The 19240-nt window shown below is 32.8% G+C and overlaps 1 protein-coding gene across 11 annotated transcripts in view; it reads left to right on the top strand.

The window, feature by feature from the left end:
• Positions 1 to 19240, top strand: part of MCTP1 (multiple C2 and transmembrane domain containing 1) — a 774261-nt gene that overhangs the window by 462449 nt on the left and 292572 nt on the right. For 4 of the 11 annotated variants that reach the window (XM_056820808.1, XM_056820807.1, XM_056820813.1 and 1 more), the window contains one exon: positions 17370 to 17447. The exons of 5 other annotated variants lie outside the window; for them this stretch is intronic. In XM_056820808.1, coding sequence (XP_056676786.1) covers positions 17370 to 17447 — 78 coding nt within the window. Of the gene's footprint in view, positions 1 to 10535; positions 10596 to 17369; positions 17448 to 19240 lie in introns of all 11 variants that reach the window. 2 more of the 11 variants (XM_056820806.1, XM_007487278.3) reach the window with 1 other exon arrangement.

The raw sequence follows: 19240 nt of genomic DNA, 5'->3' as shown, positions 1-19240 counted from the left end.
CCCTTTAGCTGATATTCATTCTGGACTTGTGATATAAGTGAGATCATCTTCCATGCTATCTCCAACCTTCTCACCAATCCACAAAAATTTTCTTACCATTATTTTACTGTGAATTAAATCTAATGCCAATCTCCTCGTTATTTAAGTTGCATATAAGCTTATATAGAATTAGTATTAAATTATTAAATAGTATTAAAGAGTTTACTATTTGTTCTAAACATATTACTCATAGCAGAAAATATATCCAGAGTGATACAGTACTACAAAAATAATGATTTATGATGCCCGTCTTCATTTAGGTAGGCAGGTCTCTACCTTCAAATGGCCAGGTTATGTATCCTTGTGGTTCCTTTATTTTAGTTGTGTCTGACTCTTGGTGGCCTCATTTGGGGTTACTTGGCAAAGACATTGGCATGGTTCACCATTTCTTTATCTGACCCATTTTACAGATGAAGAAACTGAGGCAAACAAGGTTAGATGTCTTGCCTTAGGTTACTCAGCTAGTAAGTAGCTGAGTCTAGATTTGAACTCTGGGTCAGGTACTTTATCCACTGCACCACTTTGCTGCCTATAGTGTGCCTTACTTAAACTCAAACTCATCCAGAACTATCAAGGCTACTTTAAGAAAGGGAGAAGAAATTAATCCACAGCCAAGTAGGAGCTAATTTTCTTACCTTTCTCTGACTTCCCAAGTCATTTAAATAAAGTTCCTAGAGCTAAGCTGTCTTAAAAACTCTTTTAAGCTCATCACAAGCCTATGAATAACTTGCCTCAAAAGTTTACCTTTGAGGGTACAACTTCAGTGGATTTGGAATGACTCCACTTAGTTCTCTGTAGCTGGTCAGGGATGAATTTGTTCCAGTGAGAAAATCGACTAATTTCTTGGAATTTACTAGGAATTTGGTGGCATAAAGTTCCAATATGCTACATTAAATCTAACTGACACAATGCTACCAAGTCTTTCACCTTCTCTACTTGAAGCAATTTTTCATTCAAATTCTCCACCTTCTTCAATTTACAACCCCTCCATTGAATTTTTTTTTTGCTTAAAATTCTCTTCAGTAACAATGTATCTGTGTGGGAAAGAATATTGTTACATAAATCACAAATGTGGATGGTTTTCTCTACATCATATATAGAAACACCTAAGAAGAAGTAAACTATGTTAGTATGTTGGTTAGATTTAAGAAGTTTCATTTGATATCATTGATGTAAAGAAATGCACCCTTTTGGTAACTGATGTGATTTGATCTTGTTTGTTGCAATTTTTAAAGAGTCAGGAAAGCTCATGTTCAAATGTGAACTCAGAGAACTCAGAATAGATTGTGTACTGGGAAAGTCACTTAAGCTCTGTCTGCATCTTTTCTCATCTATAAAAATGGGCAGAATAATAGCTTATGTTCTGAGGCAACTGTTGTGAGGATAAAATGAGTAAAGTCTGCAAACCTTAAAACTCAATAGAAATACTAGATATTATTATTATCATATCCTTCCTTCTTCTTATGCTATGAGTACCTACTTTCTCCCTACACAAAAACACACAAAATATACTATACTGGTCTATATCTCAGAGATAGCATTTTGAATTCTGGGTCTTTGTTTATTTTAGCTATGCTCTTAAGTCAAGTCGACTCTAAGAAGAGCACTGGTCAAGTTACTTTTTTTTGGAATCTTGTTGTATACAAGATAGGAGATTGCCCTTTTTCTGGCAGTATTTGGCTTGTAGTCAGTGTTCGAGCTGTTTCCTGTGATTGCAATGTCTTATTGCAGCCTTCAACTTTGTTGAAAAGACTTAAATATAGCCATATAATGGTGTTATATGTTTTCTGTAGTATAAAATCACATTTCCTTTACTCAGCACCTTTCAAGAGTGATATACCCACACAAGGAAAAGCTAAATCGGCATTGTTATTTTTTTAATATACCTGTCTCCCTTCTATATGGGATGAATCATTTCCTGGCATTTCCCATTACTTAACTACCCGCTCATCATTTTCATCATCTTGACTTTCAGTGATGAGATTTCTTTCCTTATTTTTGTTTCAGCCATACTGCCAATAATAGGTTTTCTCAATTGAAATCTTATTACTTGTGGCACTCACATAATGTGAGGTCGTATTTACTGTTGAAATCAAAAGGATAAATACCTAGCTTGTAGACAGTGAAATAGTAATTGCAGTTCAAGATTGATTTATATGTTATTTGAAGCAAATGTGTTATCTAACTGAAACCAAACATCATCCAGCTTTAATGGGAAGCAAGGAAAAAATATGCAGGAACCTAAGCATCTCTGAGAAGCAAAAATGCTTGATTCAAGATATTTGTTGTATTATTAATGCTTCTCCAGACTAGTATTTATGAATTGTATGACAGCTATTTCTGGAGAAGATGATATCCTTTTAACTGAGTAAAATAACAATTAAAGGTGAGTAGAAAAATCTTCATTCTCACACTCTAACATCATATTTTCTATTGTAAAGACATGGAATCTCCTACTTTTAGACATTAACAAGAGAAAAAAGAAACTATTATTTTCTCAAAAATAGGAAATTACAAACACTGGTTTCATTATGCTGGCCAGAATAATGATAATAAGAGAAAATTAATTTGAACTGGTAAATAATAATAATTGAATTTTTGAGAGATTTTATTCTTAAAGGCAGTTTAAAAAAATTCCCAAGTGAAATTATTCAATGTAAAAGGCTAACAAGACCAAAAGAGAATAATATAAGTATTGTGCAAATAAATTATGTGGAAGGAAAACTGATTGGCTATATTAAGGTGTCAGAGATAATGGTTTTGCTTTCAAAGGTTTGGGGTTTTATTTAAGAGAAAGTAGGATAACAAACTAATCTGAATTCAATCAGATGAAAAATTGCACTTTCATTAATGTTAACTTGTCCACCTTGTTCTTCTATTATCAATGATAACACTTCATTGTGACTTCTTGAAGAAAGTTCATTCTTTGCCGATTATACGGTAAATCAGTATGAATGTATCTAATTGCTATATTCTGTTACATATCTTTTTTGAAGTAATACATCTCTATTATAATGATTTTATTATAATTACTTAGCATCATTTAATGAACTATAACACCACTTTTTAGTCCTTAGCTGAATGAAGCAATTTTTAATAAAGCTTTTGGCAAGGATATTGTTAATTTTAACCAAAGAGCACTTTCAGCTCTAAGTCTGCAGGGCATAGTTAAACCTGACACACTGGTTGACACATTAAAAATGCATCGGTAAAACCTCTAAGTGCTTTAATTTAAGGAAAGGTGGAGGAACAGATTAACACATTTTAAGTGTCTCACATAGTCACTCAGACATAATGAAGAAAAAAAAATTGTCATTATTTAACAATTATCAACTGCTCTCTAACAAGACCTTGTATCCGGGGAGTAAATAAGTGATTTTAAAAATACCAAAATCCTGGCTAAGGTAGCATCCTTAATTAGTGACACAGAATTATTCATTTTTAGTCTTATGTGATCCGAAGCTGGGGAGGGGGGAGCTTAGTGTATTCAAATATTAAAGAAATTTTAAATTCGAAATAAAAATTATTTTAGAACTTTATTTATACTCTGAAAACAAAATTAACTGGAAAGACTATAAGGCTGTGCCACAGCTAAGGCTCTAGATGATATAAATTATATATATTCATTGCTCATCGTTTTAATTGGTGAGTTGTAAAATGCCACTGAACACATTAGATTTCTGTCATAAATAGATGGAGTTTGACAATGGTTTCTCAAACTACAAAAATAATTATAGCAAATTTATTTAAAATAATATTTATATTTAATGCTGAAGGTACTTCATTTTTTCAGGAAGTGGGGTGAGCAAAACTTTCCCTGAAAATGGCTAATTTTATTTCACTGATCTTGTTGAATTTTTTTTAATGTTGTAGACTCTTGTGGGAACAAATCTGAATGACTTTGTACAAAGTGAAAGGACAAAAATGTCGTCTTCAGCAGTGGCTGGATTACATGGTGTCTTTGTCCCCAATTCAAGATGTTTAATTGTGTGGTCCCTGATTTGCCTTTCGCGAGGTCGGCATGCATTATCCTGCATGCTGGCCTTATTAACATTGAGGAGGAGGCCTCTCCAACATAACAAGAGGCAACCTAGATTGACCTAAAAAAAAAAAAAGCCGTGCCATCTACCAGAATAATGGAGGCAAAGCAGAATTGTATTTCATAGGTTACATTGTCCTCTCATTCAAAAATGACAGATTGTGAAGTTTAAATGAGTCTATTTAGGGAGGGGAGGGGTGTTGGTGGGAAGGGGTTAAATTCTCTAGAATGGGAAAACTCTTACTTTAATGAACTTAGCCATTTCCCACTGCCTCATCAGCAACCGAAAAATAAAAAATGCTTAAAGTGAAATTGGTAGAAATAGAAAGGCAAACCGTTTTTGCTGGGGATAACTAAATTGCATAGTGGCTCCTCTGGAGGAATGGAGACTCACTTTTCAGTAATATTTAAAAGGACAATTCATGGATTTGGTGGGGGTTATTTTTGCACTAAGTGTATAAAAAGGTAGAAAATCATATCTAAGAAACTGGCAGAACAGATCAAAAATTTCAAAAGGGCAGATTCTTAGTATTCATCGTCTCAGTTACCTGTGCTCCGATAGGTGGTACTTTCATCTAAAGTGGGAGAAGTCACCAAGGGCTAAGACCAAAGATATGAAATCCAACTAATTCAAGCTGAATGTATATGATTTTGTCAAAAACCAGTTCATATATCTTATCTTGTATTGATAAACGGAATGTGTGCTTCTGAAAAGGACTTCCCCAACAGACCTGAACTGTTGCTTATATTTCAATGGTATTGAAAAGATAGGAATTTCAAGAGCTACTATGAATAGTGTTGGAAACTTGCCCTGTGCACTGGGCTAAATATTTTAATGCATTCAAAATGTTAAAGCTCTATTTAAAATACTTATAGAACAAAACTAATTTGAGAATTTGAATCCACCCCCCAATTGTTCCTAATGTAAATATAATTACTATTTTATTTACAACACATGTATATTGGTTATGATTTTTGTGCATTTTTGTTGTACACAGAACACAGCTCCAAGTTCACAACTACTGAGAAATAATCATCTATTCCCTTAATTTTTTTTCTTCTGCTGTCAAATTAATGCAATTGAGGAACCATAGTAATAATTATCAGTGACTTTCTTTATTACTTTATGATTTTCAGAGTGCTTTGCACACATTTACTCATTTGTTTAACAGGCTTTTGTTGCTTATGGCTTTCATGGAAAGAATGAAGAGAAGAAGGGAAAATGTAATTATGTAAGGATCTTCTGGACCTTTATTTTCTTGGAAAAATAATTATTGCTAATTAAATTGTATCTCATTTTGAAAGCATTTATTTGAGTTGAGATGAGTTTTGGTCTTGGGGTGGCTAGAAGAAAGCAAGTGAATTTTAAAATATAGGTATCATTACATCTTATAAGAAGAAAACAGAAAAGGTACTATGATTAATTATATATCCTTATCCCTCCAGCTTCAATAAGTTTCATTCATCAAGTTGTTGACATGGGTTGTTTTGTTTTTATTTTTGTTTTACTGATGCTTCCACTGAGAAAGTTTTTTTTAAACTGGATTGGACTTTAAAAGTAACCTTAACACACACACACACACAAAAATAAAAATAAAAAATAAAAGTAACCTTAAAAATCTACAGTTGTGATTAAAAAAAAATCTTCCTGAAATTCTTGTGTAGATAATTCTATTTTCTTATGTCTTATAATGAAAGCAATATTTTAGTTAAAATTGTTATTATGATACCAATATTTGCATGAAATTATTCAAAAATCAAAAATTTAAAAAAAGATAAAAGAAACCCTTGATGGCCCATCCACAAAGAGAAATGTATGGCATAGCATTTCACAGCAAAAGTAAGTAGAAAGAAAAGGCATAAATTTATATGTAGATTTATAGATATATAGATATAGAATATCAGCTATTTAGAGCCTCAAAAACTGTAGTTGATGAACAAAGAAAGAAATTAAATGCAGCAGGTAAATGAAAGCCTAAGGACTTAGTAGGTTAATAGTAGGTAACATGGTTAATATTTTTTGTCTTTAGACCTAATTAAGAATTTCAAATATTAAATTTTGAGCATTAAAAAAAATCTCTAGGATTCTCATTTTGTCTATTCTATTCCCTACATCTTAAAAGCAGAGAGAGAAATATAATTATGCAGGGATCATCTGAATTAATATGAAAAATTAGATGATTTATCATTAGAATTGAGGGAAGGAGAAGGAATTCTCAAACAGTTGCCACTTACTTATTTTTAACTTGCATAGAAATTTGACAGATTTTAAGTATTTTAAAATACCCTGACTTAATTATTATCTTGAATCACTGCTCTAAATGGAAATTATAAGCCCAAGATCCTCCCTTGTCTTGTCTTAACAAATTTATTATCAAAAGAAACACTGATTTTTAGAAATTTACCATTTATAACATGGAGCTTGAATAAGCTTCCTAAAAAAATTTTTTTTATCATAAACTGAACCACCACCAAATAACATGAGTATTTCCATATACAAAGTAGAATAGAAAAAAAAAAGATTGGATGTAAAGTTGTAAATCTGCATTATTAAGTTTGCTTTTTTTTAGGTCTTGTAAGTAAGCTTTGGTAAAAATGTTCTAAGACTTTGGAGGACACTCAGCATAACAAAGTCACCATGTTATTTTCAAAGTTGTCTTACTTGTCTGTTTTCCTCTTTTTGTTTTTGTTTTGTTCCCTTCTGTGCATGTTTTTAATCCTTCAATGACCCTCTTATCTTACTTACATCCCCCCTTATTTCTTTTTCCTTTCTATATTTGTAATTTCATCTCTATTCCCCTTCTCTCAAGATCTAACCCTCAAATAAAAGAAAAAGAAATCCTTTTATAACAGATATTCATAATCAAGCAAAACAGATCTTCTTTGTCTCAGCTAGGAATATATGACTCATTCTTCACCTTTGTTACACATAAAAGTTAATCTGGGTGCTTATTACTAAATCCATAAGCATTTATTAGTAAAGAAGGAGAAAGAGAGAAATGGGTTTCAACCTTTCTAACTTTAAGCGAAAATCTGATCCTCCATTTGAGGTACCTGATGCCACTGCTTGGCAAAGATGATTAGGTGAGATAAGAGAGCAGAGAGAGTCAGGGATGCAGTTAGTTCAAGAGACCAGTCCAGAGAAAGGGAGAGTTCCCAGCTTCTTGCACAAACTTTCAAAACTGTAGCTCATCACTCATACACACACACACACACACACACACACACACACACACACACTGATTGGCCCATGGCTTACCATCAGTGGCTCCCCCATACCTTGATGCTGTAGGATCCATGACTGTTTCCTACTATGTTGAGTCACTGGGGTTTGTGGGATGGAGATCTCCTAAATATTTACCTCACACACCTTCAATTCGTTACCTCTCTATAAAAAGGTAACAGTAGTGTGTTTCATCATCAATCCTTTGAAGCCATTATTGATCATTCCATTGATCAGAGTTCTTGTCTTTCAAAATTGTTTTTTATTATAAGGCTATTATATAAATTGGTCTCTGGGTTTTGCTCATTTCACTTTCCAAAATATCATAGTATTTTCCCAGATTTGACCCAAACTTCTCCTTGCTTCATTTCTTATGGCTTAGTAATATTTCATTATGTTCATTTACCTTAATTTATTCAATTATATCCCAATTGATGGGTAACCTCTTCTTTGTTTCCAAATCTTTGCCATCACAAAAAGACACTATAAATAGGTTTATGCATATTGATTCTTTTACCTATCTTTGATATCTTTGAGGTATCTAGAGCTATAGGCCGAGCAGTGATAATTCTGGATTTAATGGATGAATAATTTAGAAGCTTTTGGGGTATACTTCCAAGTTCCTTTTCAAAATAACTAATCATCTACAGTGTATTAATTTTCACTGTCTTCCTCAGTCCCCCCTTCAATTTTCTTGTTCCTTTGCATTTTTGCCAGTTCAATGGGCACGAGGTGAAACTTTGGAGTTGTTTTAATGTATGTTTCTCTTAAATAATTACTAGTATTTGGAGCAATTTTTGAAGAGTCTATTAATGGTTTGGATTTCTTTTTATAACATTCAGATCCTTTCACCATTTATCTATTAAGGAATCACTCTTGTTCTTATATTTGAATCATTTCCTTTTTAATCTTGAATATTGTATGTATTTGTCAACACTTCATATATTTTAATGAAAAGAACTGATAATAGAAATCTCCATAAGGCACACAAAATGAAAGCAAAGGGTGATTTTGATATTTTGCTAAAAATCCCAATAGGAACTATTAGAATTTACTTTCAGTGGTCTGTCACAAAAGTAGTATTTTTAAGCCAGAAAACATACGTTGGTATGTTACCATAAAAAGAGTGCATTGCAGCACTAAGAAGAGAGCAACCTTCAGGAATATGAATTTTCCAAATTTTGTATTATCAGCAATATTCAAATTCAAAAATACTTCTTTAAAGAAGCTTTTCAGAAGCTCCGAGCTACATTTTACTTCTCCAACTGATGACAGCTGAGTATTATCAAAGAAATGAATCATATTAGACTTGTTCAGAATTTCAAAAGATCTAAGACTTTCATCTGTGCTATTACTCTCTCCATTTGCACAAATGGAAACCATCCATGGTTTAGAAAATAGTAGAGATTCTTTGGCCAAAATACTCATCATCAAGTGGTTCACCTTGAAATGATAACTCTTTTTAAACTTGGGCCAGTCTTGAGATGACTGACATCACTGGGCCTTTTTCCTACTTGAAGACCTGTCAATTTGGTAGAATTTGTACTTTTATTGGCATACAGCAGAGGCTTCAGACTCACAGCTTGAAAAACTCTTGAGTGCATGGCCCACAGGGATCCTTTTCTATTCAAATTTGACATCTTTGGCATAGATTTAAGAACTCGAAGTTATTTTAGCAATAAAAAGAAACCCTAGAATAGGACTGAAGTACAAGAGATGACATATAACTAACTATTAATTAAACAGTAAATATTTTTAAGTAATCTTGCTAAATTCTGGAGGCACAAAAAAAAGCAAAAAAAAATCTATTTTCAAGGAGTTACGGGTTATCTTCTGAAAATGGAGTTGTTTTCTCTGAAAAGTTATCCACTAGGCATTCCATTTTACTAAATACTATATCAGAAAATGAAATAAATGTATTATATCAGTTTTCCAAACACACACATACACACACACACACCTTTAAAAATTTTTACCTTCTGTCTTAGAATCAATACTATGTAATGGTTCCCAGGCAAAAGAGTGGTAAGAGTTGGGCAATGGGCTTTAAGTGACTGATCCAGGGTCACACAACCAGGAAGTGTCTGAGATTTGGACCCAGGATCTCCAGTCTCTAGGCACAGCTTTCACACTAAGCCACCTCCCCCATTCACATACAGTTTAAATTTCTTATTGAAATTTTCTAAGCTGATTTTGACAGGCTATTCAGGTTCTTAATTAATAATCTTGACAATGATAACCATAATCACAGACTCCTTCATCAACCCATGGCTCTTTCTCACCATCCTCTGTTCTTTCTCTTTACTACATAAATGTTACAGTTGTTTAAACATATTTCTTCTAGCAATGAAAGAAAGCCGTTATATGAGAAAAATATGAGCTTTTCTAAAGAGAGTAATTTTAAATCCTATAAATTAGCACATTTTCCTGACTTCTGAACTAGCTTAAAATGGGCACAGCCTAAAAAATAAAATGTAAAGTATTCTATCCATTACTTTTTGACCCACTGGAGACTTTTCTCAAAGCTTGTTTCTTTTAATAAACTGTTTCCAGTGTCGGACTTAATGTGACTGCATTCATTTGACCACAAATCTCTTCTGAGCATCAGTTTTATTAACATTGCAATAGGACAAGTCTGAATTTTTAAAAGGAGGTTAGCCACATTTTACTTTTACAAAAAAGGCACATATTCTTAATGAAACCACATGGACTTCTGAACAGTGTATACCTCGGAGCCAAAAAAAAAAAAAACTTCATCAGTTAAGAGATACTTCATTAAAAGTCTATGGAAAGTTGGCAGAAGAATGAAGTGCTTTTTATAGGTTTTTTAAAATGCTCTGGCAGTCTGAAATTTTAAATCTTTTTTTTAAGGAAAAAGAGGAATTTTATTTTACCTGAAAACAAATTGTTTTGAATTTAATAATTCAATTTGAATTAATAATAATAATAATTAATAATTCTGCTGTTAATAGTGAAAGTATAAGAGATTAAGAGATCTATTGAAGGGTCACCAAGAAGGAAATGGTAAATCCAAGTGTGTAGAAAGAGCTCTTCTTTGAACCTCAGTGTCATTGATGGGAAAAATAATCTGCTCCATAAGAGATATAAAGAAAATTCAGAAAATTTATGGAAAACAGAGGTTTTTAAATTTTATTTTAGGTTTGGGTATTTTTTTTTTGCTAACATATTTCTGAAACAAACTCAGAATTTAGCTAAATATTTGTTTGTTTCTAGGAACTCTCAGAAAATGAAGTGCTTGGATCGTATTTCTCAGTGAAGTCTTTCTGGTGGAGGGTAATGTTTCAATGTGTTATCGTGCTAATCTTGATTTTTGTTTTAGACTGGAAAATTTGGCTTTCATCATGAACTGCCAAAGACATTGTTTTCACATTCTTGATTGATCCTCTTATGTGAAATACTAAATCATTTGTGGCAACTAAATTTAATTCCCCTTTTATTTCCTCATTCAAAAAGACTAAACAGATTTATTACTTCTAAAACTCATTTTTAACTTAGTTCTTTGAAGAAGGAGTTTTGTCACAAATTCAGTACCAATAGAGGATTTTGGTTTCTTCTGGTGACTTATTCCATTAGTTCTAGTTCTATACTATATCTTTGGATAGTAATAGCATGATCTGAAATAGATGGGTCTTCAAGGTTCCATCTTTCACCCAAGAAACAAGCTTTGGGTGCCTTGTTCCTGCCATGATGTGGACTTAACATAAATTTTAGAGCTCCTCTTTGAAAATGTCCTATACTTATTCCATAGAAATTTTAGGCCAATTGTGCACTATTTAAAATCTTTTTCATGGTCTGTATTTCTTTAATGTTTCATTAATTTTTAAGAAATCTATAACCCTCCTTTATATTTAAGGAAAGAGAAAAGTGAGACTTGAGTATCCGAATTTTGTGTAAGAAGAGATTTCAGTTCAACACTACTTACTTTTTTATGAGCCCCATCATCCTACTTTCCCTGCTATAATTCTAAACTGATTACTAATATCATCTCTCTGTGAGTTTTCCTATTTCTTTGAAATGTGCACCTTGGATAGCATTTCATAGTTTTAAAAATTGCACTGGAAACACCGTGGCATTTTCTTGTTCTTTTTTGGTCCTCAAAGAACATTCAGGTCCCTTAAATCACTTAGCCCCAAATTTTAAAATGATTAGACTCAGCACAGCTTTTATAGTATAGAATGCCAGTGCTCTGGCAGAACTCTTAGCTGGCCAGTGTAGAAGTGCAGAAAACCACAATAGTTACTCTCTTTTCTGGCTGAAATCTTGTTTAGACTTTTAGCGACCATAGATAACTCGAGGATTAGAACCTTATCATTTCTTTTCTTCATTTCATTTGAGGCTTCTTGATAAGTAACCCCTGTTTTTTTAAGTAGTACATTTACTTTCTTGAAGTAAATTAAATAACCTATTTGTTTATTCATTTTCTTAAATTGCCCAGAGAATTTTATATGAGAATTATTTCAGACATGGGCCCCCATCTTTTGAATTATTCAACATCTTTAACATTATTGAGGGGCTTTTGTAAAATTGTCATTTCTACTTTATTTTGCTAGTTATTCAAAATGAATAATACTCTTAGCCACATTATCTAGGATAATAGACCAGAATATTTTTTCCTTCTATTCTCCTATCTCCCATATATAAATGTGTGTGTGTGGGGGGGGGGGGGTTTATGTGTGTATATACACACATACAATTTATGCGGAGAACCCAAAACAATTGAAAATTTTGTTTCTTTTTACTGAAGACATGCCACCAGATATTCCACTTCCACAATTTGCTCTACATGATGATGTTTTTAGTTATTACCTATGAAATGCTCATTTTCACCACCTACTTGTCCAAATTTCAATGTTTCCCATCTATTCTAATCATCCAATATTGTCCATTGACATTCCCTAATACTCTTAACTACCTAATATTTCTTGTACCAAATATATAATTAAAATGAATAACTTAAATTGATCATTGAGGTTTAACAAAATGTCTTTTTCTAAGATCCTGGAATGGATATTATTCAAAGAGGTCATAAAGTTTTAGGTTTGGAAGGAATTTTAAAGATCCTTCATTGTTCAGTCATGGCCAACTCTTCATGACCCCATATGGGGTTTTCTTGGCAAAAATAGCAGAGTAGCTTGTCATGTCCTTTTCCAGCTCATTTTACAGTTGATAAAACTGAAGCAAATAGGATAAAGTGACTTGATCAGGATCACAAAGCTAGTAAGCATCTGAAGACAAATTTGAACTTATGAAGCTGCATCTTCCTGACTTCAAGTCCAGAATTCTATCTACTGTACCACCTAACTGTCCTGAGACATCACTTCATCCAATCTTATTTTACAGATGAAGAAACTGAAGTACAGAGGGTGCCCAAAATACTAATAGTTATTTAGTGGTGGAAATCATAGGATGATAGATTTAGAATTAAAAGGGACTTTAGAGGTAATTTCAATGTCCTCAATTTATAGATAACAAAATGGAGGCTAAAAGAGGTTAGATTATTTGCCCAGAGTCACATGACTAATAAAATGTCTGAAATAGCATTTGAATTTAGGACTTTCTGATCCTAAGTTCTGCACATGATCCACAGTGCAAACCAGCTTTCTGAGGTCTACCATCCACATCATACTGGCTCTGAATATTTTCATAATATTTCAATGAGTAGTTAAGGGAATAGCAGTCCATATAGGATATTTTAGCACCAATTATGAAATGTGAGAAATACACCCAGATAGAGGTATGACTCTCTGGTTTCCCTACTAAACATCTTCCACATTGTGTGGCACTTTCCAAGTTGTTCCTTAAGTCATCAATATATGAATGTTGTTGGAGAAGGAATTGAATTTTTGTATCAGTATCTTGATTTTCTAATTCAGATGATCAGTAGTTCAAGACCCTTCTCTAAAATGTGAAGATAGATACAGAACTTGAATATATATGATCAAGAGTCAGTTTGATCATCAATACCACTTCTCTTTGACCTTTTTTTCCCCTCACAAAAGTATAGAAAACAATAGGTTTTCCATAGAAGTATTCAAAAGGCCAAAATCTTAAATAATGCAGATGATTTTGGATGAAAAACATGCTATCTCAGATGAAGAGAATGGCACCAGGAATAAAAACTGAAATATATCTAATTAAGATATGAATCAAATTTAGAGGGTCCAGAAATTGAATTAAGAAAATACTAAACCTTTGTGAAATGTTTTTCAATTATCTTATCAGAGAAATCACTCTTTGTAAAAGACTAAAAATAATAGAGGTCTATATAAACCCAAACATCTTGAAAGCAGTACATTTTTGAGAAGTGATTTTGTAGTTATTTTTAATAGAACCCCCAAAACAAGTAACTCACATAGGAGTTGTAATTTTGGTGGCAAAGGGGATAAAAATAAAATAGGGTGAGACTCAAATTAATCCCAGATTAATCAGAGCCTCACAAGGGATTATGCTTTTTCAGATAATTTTTAATTATAATTTTTGTCAATCACTTATTTTAAACCCTCTCTCCCAATTGCCTTTAAGACATAATACTAACTAAAGGCTTCTGAAAAAAAAGTTTGCACATAGTATTCTTTGTAATGAATAGTTAAATAGAACATGTTGAACAAGGAAAAACCAATACATAAAATAAAGGAATTCAATTTTTGGTTCACAGAAGTATTAAATGTATTAGTGAGAAAGATAAGTTGGCTACCAGAAGATAATATCTCCTTTTTAGAAGTATTGAAACTGAGACTTATTTAAAAAAAAGATTTGTGACATTTACAGAAAATTTCAGAACATTATAGTAGTAAGTCAGCACAAAATACTGAAATACTATGGTCACTGTTAAGACAAAAAAAATTGGACAAAACTTTTTGGGATTTTTTTGACACTTCACTGATATACTTAATCTTTTTTATTTTAGCTACATCTGTAGGTGCCATATCCTTCTAAACCAATGGTTCTCAACCTCTCAATTTGTAGCAATGAGAATATATAACGTATATCAGGTATTTACATTCCGAATCATAACTGTAGCAAAATTACAGTTTTGAAGTAGCCACCAAAATAATTTTTTGGTTTGGAGTCACTGCAACATGAGGAACTGTATTGTGGGGTCACGGCATTAGAAAGGTTGAGAACCACTGTTCTAGACTTTAAGCTCTCTGAAGAACTGGCCTATTTCTCATCTAAAGAGTGTTTCTAGGGCATCTGGGTGGCTCAGTGGATTGAGAGCCAGGCCTAGAGATGGGAGGTAGGTTCAAATCTGACCTCATACACTTCCCAGCTGTGTGACCTTGGGCAAGTCACTTCACCCCCATTTCCTAGCCTTACCACTCTTCTGCCTTGGAGCCAATACACAGTGTTGATTCCAAGATGGAAGGTAAGGGTTTTAAAAAAATAAAATAATAAAGTATGTTTCCTCTCCAAGGATCTGGCAGTGTTTTGATACAACAGACATTTAATGAATTTTTCTTAAATTGAATAGAAGTGAAGTTTGTTAAAGAAAATTTCAGAACACAAAAAAGGAAAATATCTCCACTGATAATCACTGTGTTTGAGAATAGTCTTCCAAGGACAATAAAAGATCAAAGATTTTTATATCTATATAGTTCTAAAACTAAGTTGAACAAAGCACTAACAGGTTTATTGAAAAAGACAGATCTGCATTGAAAGATAGATGAAGTGCCAAACAAATCCACTTGTTGGACACATCATCTGGGTGCAATTCACTGGAATAAACTTAGTAGGGAAAGAGAAAGATAGAAAGCTTCAGTGACTGGGACTGAGCCGATAATTGTACCATGCTTTGATAAGTATGGGTATTCGTAGTACAAAAACAGTCACACTAAAGCTGTCATTATCTCTTCTTTATAAAGTGTCTCATGGGTCATTTGATTAAATCAAGGCACATGTACTCCTGGGCTGAAAATAGAGAGAAAATGGACTCTATCAGAAGTAGTGCCTCATTGTCAACTCACAAGTAATATCTTTCACACCAGTTTTATAATATGTAGGTTTGTCTAGCAGGGCTAGACAAACATAAGAATGAATTAAAAGGGAACAAAAGCAAAAGATTATTAGTAAATAAAGTAGGAAGATCACTAACTTTCATGCTAAATAGATTAAGAAGTAGATCATTACTAATTAATTAGTAATTAATAAATAAGTAATTAAAGATTAAGTGATTTGCCCAAGGCAACAGAGTGAATAAGTGTCTGACACTGAATTTGAACTCAGATCTTCCTGAATACAGACCTACTGCTCTGTGCACTATGGAACCATTTAGTTGCCTCAAATGAATGCCCTCTGAGCCTCAGACAACTGCAAGATTTCTTCTCCTCATACTGCTGTGAAGATTATGATCTACATTGGGAGAGAATGTTCTCACACTGACTAAATTAGAAATTTGTAATATACTATATTTTATTTCAATGTTAATAACCCAAATTCTAAAACTTCCTACCCTGAAAATGCATGAGTATGTATCTAGCCTTGGAAGTCTGTTCTGAGCAACTAATTGTTCTCTTCTTATCTGTGTAATATACCTTTCTCCAACATAATCAACCAACCAACCAACCAATGACCAAATACTTACTGTGTTCTATATATTATATTAGGACCTAGTAATGCTATAAGGAAAATAAATAATACAAAGAGTCCCTTCCTTTCCCCTCTCAGAGGGGAAACAATACACACACAAAAAGAATAAACAGAAACATACAAAGATAGTACAAAGCATATTCATCCAGATCTCTATTTTATTGCTCTCATGATACCCAGACCTCCAGAGATGGCTTCTTGGAATAATGACTTTGTTAGAGATTTTATAGCTCATTCTATCTTCCAAAATAATCCAGAAGGTTATTTTGATCCAGTTTATTTCTCCTCATCCATAATATTAACTTTGATTATTCTACTCACATCTTTACTTTTAGAAGATTTCTATATCCTGACTCTATCTGCTAACATCATCTTCTTTGATCACCCTCTCTGCAACATTCTTTGCTCCTCCCTATCTTTCTTGCTTGGGTACATTATGAGTTTCTTATATATTATTATAAGGCTAGATATTTTGCTGATTTCATTTGAAGTTAGAGGTGCTTTTATTGTTGTTGTTACCTTGGCTATGTCTCTAAATGAAATATATCTACTGTTGGCCTGTTTCTATTTGGAATTCAGTCTTTATGTGATTGTATACTGTCATCTAATTGTATAACCTAGTAGCAAACAACTGGAACAATCATGTTGGAACTTTCAACATTTTGTGTAGGTTTTTACTTATGTAATTTTACATAAAAAGCAAGAGACTTTTCAAAAAAAGAAGTTTGAGAATAAAGAAATTGTCTTCTCCACCCCACCCCAAATCACTTCTTGTTGCCATTTTGTTTTGTTTTGTTTCCCATTGGTACAGTCATTGAACAAAGCTGGAGTCTTTTTTCCCATGGCCACTGCATCTTTTTATCTACAAATTTCATAAGTCTTTGAATATCAATTATTCTTATTTCAATACTTCAGAGATAATTATTTACTCAGGAAAAATAGGAACTACCTAGTAGGGAATGGGGAATCTCCTACTCATCTTGATTAGTGCCCCCCTTAAAGTTAGTGGATAGTTTTTAGGAGTTGCTCCTACTACAAACTTCATTCTAGTAATGAGCCTACCCAGACTGGTCCATTGACAGCAGTCAACTGGCAGCACTATAGTTGGCAGCAAGTGGGCATATTGCATATCAATGAGACTATACTTGAAACCTAGCTAGGTTGTAGGACTTCAGTAGTAATGAACAGAAGTCTTGTCTTTTATAAGGTAAAAGATTAGTATTCCAATTCCAGTAAATCTTCCTACCAAAGGACAACAATAATAATCATGTTTGTACCTTGCATAAAATATATGCTTATCTTTTCTGTACTCTAAGAAATTTTCTGGTACCTTAGAAAGTAGTTACTATGACTTTTTCCAAAATTGGTTTCTGAAGATGATGCAAACACTTATGAAGATTGGAAATGGATAGGCACACTGTTCACTTCCTCATTTAGTTCTGACCATTCATTTCAATCCAGACCTACAGAACCCCTGCTTTTCCAGCCTTGGGCTTCTTCAGAGCAGAGCTTCAGAATCCTTGTTGCCAAAATGCACAAGTAAGTCGTACCATTCCCTTTCCCCTTTCTAAATTTATATGAGCAGCAAACTGACAGTATAATGACCTTACTCAAAATTCATTTCCTCATCCATACTGTTTTTATGGCATGATGAAGGGCAATAATTTAACACTCATTTTAATTGAACTAATTTACTCACCTGATAAAAACCTTCCAGTTGAAATTGCAAAAAGTGCCAATGCCTATTTCGCTTGAATTTCTGAAACTATATATTGTTAACCTGGTCTTATTAATCAGTAAGTCAGTACAAAGATAAATGACCTTTTTGGTGGTGGTTTGTTTTGTTTTGTTTTTTGCTTTGGGGTTTTGTTTTATTTTTAAATAGCAGAGAGAGAGATATGGAAAGAAGTATAAAGAGCAAGGAAAAAGGAAGAGGAGAAGGCAAGAAAGAAAGGGAAGAAAGAGGAAGAAGTAGCAACTGATCTGAGGATTGTAAACATTAAAAAGCATGTATATGCTATTAGAGTAGACATAATATAGGTACTCACTAAATAATTTTATTATTAATATTATTATAAACATGTGATACCCAGGCATCAATTTTTTTTTATTTCGAATGAGGCATTTGATTTTTTAAATAGAAAATGAAACAAAGCTTTATTTTTCCATTTGTTAGCTGAATCCTATGTTGCTCTCTTCAAATGTACATCAGAAAAGTTGTACTATGGGTTAAGTATTTTCTGATTAATTTCAGAAGAGTTTCAAGTATTTGAATGCATAGGGTTGGCTACTTAGCATTTTCTTATCCTTCACTTTTTTGTCCATTGTCATATAATCCTCTCTTATTTGTCATCTATGTTCCATTCATCATTACCTTTCTTAATAGTCTTGCTTTAAGCTCATTAATTCTTCCTCAACCTTAGACTATAAGTTGTCATGACTGCAAACATTTTGTAACAAAAATAAAACTGCTTCACTGATGAATGCTTCTGTTGAAAGACATAATCCTTTAAAAAGAGGGGGGTATTTTTAATAGAGTAACGTTTCTCCATATATTAGTTTATCATTTAAAAAAAACCTTAGCCAAGACACTACAATTGTTGATCCTCCATTGCTGAAAATTTTGCAATGGGAAAATATTTTCCCCACACTCTCAGCCACCACCACCACCTACTACCACCTCCATCACTACCACCACCACCAGTGATCACTTTATCTATTTCATTATTCAATTCATTTTGGAAACATCCCTGCCAAGCCATAGAAAAGCATTTCATAACAACTAATGGTAGCACTAAAATCTCCATTAAGTTCATTTTATTTCCTCATGAGCATTAAGTATTTCGTGTTCTTTTTTTTATTCTGTAGATCAAATTCTTTATCTTCTGTGAGGAATCAGAAGGATAACCTTTCAAAAACTTAAATATTTCTTTATTGATTCCATAAAAATTTTTGGGGGGAGGGGAAATAAACTCAATTGGAAACAATTCTAATGTTATATTTCTTTACCTTTGGGAACTTGAATTGCTTCTTTATTCTTTATTCTAACTTCCAAAGAAGTAACAATTAGATTACCTAACAAAATGGTTAAAATTTAGAGATATAAACAGATGCATATAATTTTTAAAAAGTAGATATCATGCATTAGTATTAGTTGGGAGTGTGGGATCCATTGTGAGGGAAATATTTTCCTATTCCATAAATTTCAGCAGTGGTGGACCAAAAATTATAGTGCTAGGAAGGAGTTAGTAGTCAGAATCATTCCAAGATACAGTAATACTTATGTTATAGTTTAATGTTGCAGGAAGAGAAACAGAAGTAGCCTTAGCTTG

This window comes from Monodelphis domestica, chromosome 3, assembly GCF_027887165.1.
Source record: "Monodelphis domestica isolate mMonDom1 chromosome 3, mMonDom1.pri, whole genome shotgun sequence".
NCBI classification, from domain to species: domain Eukaryota; kingdom Metazoa; phylum Chordata; class Mammalia; order Didelphimorphia; family Didelphidae; genus Monodelphis; species Monodelphis domestica.
The sequence above is the reverse complement of the archived record's forward strand: the minus strand, read 5'-3'. Positions and strand labels throughout refer to the sequence as shown.